Consider the following 4,520-nt stretch of genomic DNA (forward strand, 5'->3'; position numbering starts at 1 on the left):
CAATCCAGATGTCAATTATGAATACAAATATAGCTTGAGGTTGTTTTTTTAAAGGCAGTAATTTTTGAAATAGTTAATGCAACTGTTGCTAACACAATAATAATAGTACTCCTGGCTTCACATACTAACCTGGACTTCCGATCAAGTGCTGATTAGCCCAGTAAGGGAGGTCACCAAAAAACCCAAATCCATTTCAGTCATGTCTAGTCTTGTACCCTCCATTCTCCTTTTTTAGCATTTGAAGACAACAGGTTGAGTTGGCAGATATTGTTTATGGACCCCTGAGGTTGTTTTTACCGATTCAATCTCAGTTTTATTGAATTCTTGATAACAGGAATAGGATTTGCAGGGAGAGCAGGGATATCAGAAAGGTCTGTACTGGATGTTTTCTGAGAATGAAAGCAAAGAACACAACATTGTTCAAAGCACCATAATTTAACAATGAGATGTATTTAAGAAACCTTATGAGAAAAGTATTACAAATTTAAAAACACTATAATGTTGTTAAAATGGAATGTAAATATGACTATCACATTATTTAACAAATAATGTGTTCAACAAAGGAATTTTCAAATAGGTATGTTTTAACAATATTTTAAAAACTCCTAAGTAATTTCAAATAGTTTTTTAAATTGTTCCTCTAAGAATCACCTATCACATAATGCTTAAGTTACTGCTAAACCGTATTCACTTATTACCACACTAATAGCGGTAATATTAACTAGTATTGGAGCACCCCCAAGTGGGAGAATACTTAAAGTTCATTTTATACAAAGCAGCAGCAGTAAATTTATTTTCTGACACTGTACATTATACAATTAAATCTATACAGCTGAGCAATAATTTAATCATCCTACATTTTAGATAGATTATTTTCATATTAATTAGATTAAATCACAAGCTTTCTTTAACACTAAAAAAAATACAGAGATGGATCTTTTAAAGTTTTATTATGGAAAATTCCAAACATACACAAAAGTAGAGAGCACTGTATAATGGATCCCCATGTATTCATTACCCAGCTTCATCAATTGTCAAATCTAAGCCACCGTCCTCCCACTTTCAATTCACCTTGTGTTATTCTGAAGCAAATCCTAGAGATCCTATCATTTCATTTATAAATATTTCCAGATTTATCTCAAAACAGTAAGAATTCTTTATTAGGTATAGCCACAATATTATCACCTCCCCAGAAATAAGTACATACCTAACATTACCAAACATAGGAATGTATTTTTTTTTAAATCAACATAATCATTCTTCTTATATAACTGGGTGATTTTTCTCTCTATGGCTCTATGAATCCTTTCATTAGAAAGAAAATTCTACTCACTCATAAAAATATCTAAAAGGTAAATACCCATGGGTACTAATTACTACAGGGATAAATTCAGTAAGACAAAACTATGAAAATAAGTCCCTAGAGAGTATGTGGCAAACCAAACACATGCAATCACAGGACAGTTTACGAATGATAAACAAGTTTGTCCACGTATCAATATTAAGCATGCTTCCTGATGTTAGTTACTCCCCCTAAAGTTTTATTAGATTATGGAAAAGGTATTCTGGAAACTAAACATAATATTTATATATCTTTAGAGACTATAAAAGTTAACATCTAGCAAAAACACATTTTTAAATGATCACGTTAAAATAACTCTGAGCTGCAAAGCAGCAAAATATCATCATAGTATCAGTACAGCAGCAGTTGTTATCTCAGTTACTTTGTAGAGATTAACCAGTTTTATCATTTATTAAAGAATATATCTACTTTGTGTCAGAGTTTGAGCTAGACGTTAGGGTTCATTCATGTGAAAGGATTCAAGAAGAAAATTATTTAACAAAATGAAGGTTCACAAACAAATCAATGAAAAAAGATTCCAGATGCCTACTGTGAGATTCCGTATGTGAGGGTCTGTCACAAGTAGAATTGCTAGGACAAATGAAAAAGTAATTCTGAAGAGCTATGGGCTATATTAATAACTAACTGAAATCAGTAGTGGAAAAATAAGGCAGAAATACATTTTTAAAATAAAAATAAATTAGCCTTTACAAAAGAAATACATGAAGAATGTTTTTTAGTTCATTCCTAGTTTGAATTTCACTCTTTGACCTACAAATACAACTTACGTATGAAACCTGTATAAGGGACTAGTGAAAATTTAAATGATTTGCAGTATCAAATAATATATTAATATAAGGGGATGAGTTAACATTGAAACAGTCCCAGAGAACGGTTCCATCAAATCCAGGGCCCTGCCTTAAAACTACAATAAATACGTTTATAGGCTAGCAAGTAATTACTTTCACAAAGATTAATTTTAATAGTTTTCTATGAACTCTCACTTTAATTCAATATACCACACTAATCTTCAGGACATTTACAAAATTCTCCTTGCTTTTTGCACTTAGTACCTGAGAGGCCAACAGAGAAGCCGCTGTCTGAATAGTTTCTGATTGAGTTGTACTTGTCTCTGTATCAAGTTGTTCCTGTGAGACAAAGAGGATGGGGAAGGGGGAAAAGAGACTTAAAAAAAGAATAAAAGAACATAACTGGGTTTGGTGGCTAATAAAGAAGACAAACTGGAAGACAGGAGGGATCAAGAGAAAGATGTGACTACATTACAAAAACACCTAGTGTGTAGATGCTGTAGGTTATTTCACCATTTCAGATATTAATAAATTTCTATTTGCCTACTTAAATCTTATAAGGCATGGGTCAAAAGAGCTCATGACTTTCCAACCAGCTCCAACTTGGGACATTTTAAGCAAACGATAATTAAAAACACACATAGGCACATCATGAAATGTTGCCCAGACAATAACAGAGCATAAACCCAAGGAAAATTCTTAGCTTTGAGGGAGAAAAAAAAAAAAAAAAAAAACTTATTCAATACTACTAAATAAAACAACCCCACACCTTTAATTAAAAGTAGAAAATATGTCTTAAAAAGATTTCTCCCTCCTTATGGTCTCTTCACCCCTCCTCAGTAATCAGTGCACTGGTCCTACTCATCAGAAAACACAGGGTAAAGTATGTCATACCATTACTCTAAACTTTTTAAAAGCAGTACACAAAAGAAAATAATATATACACAAACATATAAAAATAAAAATATAGGTCAGACCTGGTGACTCACACCTGTAATCCCAGCACTTTGGGAGGCCGAGGTGGGCAGATCAGGAGGTCAGGAGTTCAAGAGCAGACTGGCCAACATGGTAAAACCCCGTCTCTACTAAAAATACAAAATCAGCCAGGCGTGGTGGTGCATGCCAGTAATCCCAGCTACTTGGGAGGCTGAGGTAGGAGAATCGCTTGAACCCGGGAGGCAGAGGTTGCAGTGAGCCAAGAACACGCCACTGCATTCCAGCCTGGGCAACAGAGCAAGACTCCATCTCAAAAAAAAAAAACAATTTAAAAAAGAAAATAAAAATATGAAAACTTCAATTTGAATGAAACTATACCAAAAAAATGAAACACTGCTTTCTCCTATGAAATTAAAAAACGTAAATAAGATGTAAGAAGTAGGAATGGAAGACACGCAGGCTTCCTAGAGGACAACTTGGTGATGTATACCAAACTTTAAGCATACTATTTTCCTCAATAATTCTTCTTCCATTAATTTATGCTAAGTAAATAAACATGAATGAATGGCAGATATGATATTTAGCTGTAACCAGTATTACAGTAGGAAAGCACAGCTTGCTTTTTTAAATGGAAATAATTGCTATGGATAGGAAATTGGCTGGATAAAAATAATCACAGCCTTAAGACGGCATTCTGTGAAGCCATTAATAATTTTGTAGATTACGTAACGACACAAACATTTTTTTCTTGGTTTACAAAGTACATTGAAATTATAAAACAAGGGCATTATGAGGGCACGCACAAAACCTAAGAGAGTATTTGTTAAAATATCCATCAGAGAAATCTGGAGAATTTGGGAGAAGGGGGAGAATTTCTAATTTTTCCACAACAAAAGAAAGTTAAAAGCCTTCAATATATTTCAAATTCTAGGGGAAAAAATGAGTCTTTTACATTTTGGGAAAAAAAAATTTCTTCCACCCCATCTACACCTCGTTCAAGCCCCATGCACCCCAGGTTCTAGCCAAAACCTTATGCCAAAAACTGCTTCTGTAATCATACCATATTCTCAACCCAACAGACAGAGATCATGATCTCAGCCTGGACTGTCAAAAATCCTATGTATCCTTCGAGGCCACTTCAAATGCTACTTCTTTCTTCAGTGAAGACATTTACTGCTATTTCTGCAGTCAGAAATAACATCTTACTTCTCTTGCCCCTTGGCCCCCAGCCCTCAATTACTTTGATTTTCTTTGATAATGTAATTAATTACATTCATGACTTATCTTCTCTACTTAATTATAAGCTCCTTTAAAGGCACAGAATGTGTTACACTCATCACTATATTCCCTTCAGTGTTCAGCATTACATAATTAACAGTAAAAATGAACAAATACTTCTCCACAAACAACACTAAAAAAATCTAAAACCTATA

The 4,520-nt window shown here is 33.7% G+C and overlaps 1 protein-coding gene across 5 annotated transcripts in view; it reads right to left on the reverse strand.

The window, feature by feature from the left end:
- The window catches only part of PAPOLA (poly(A) polymerase alpha), a 76,579-nt gene that overhangs the window by 3,901 nt on the left and 68,158 nt on the right, over positions 1-4,520 (reverse strand). For 4 of the 5 annotated variants that reach the window (XM_011991655.1, XM_011991654.1, XM_011991658.1 and 1 more), the window contains one exon: positions 2,416-2,490. In XM_011991655.1, the coding sequence (XP_011847045.1) occupies positions 2,416-2,490 (75 nt within the window). Of the gene's footprint in view, positions 390-2,415; positions 2,491-4,520 lie in introns of all 5 variants that reach the window. The other variant, XM_011991657.1, reaches the window with a different exon arrangement.

Source organism: Mandrillus leucophaeus, unplaced genomic scaffold (assembly GCF_000951045.1).
Source record: "Mandrillus leucophaeus isolate KB7577 unplaced genomic scaffold, Mleu.le_1.0 Scaffold4, whole genome shotgun sequence".
Lineage (NCBI taxonomy): Eukaryota > Metazoa > Chordata > Mammalia > Primates > Cercopithecidae > Mandrillus > Mandrillus leucophaeus.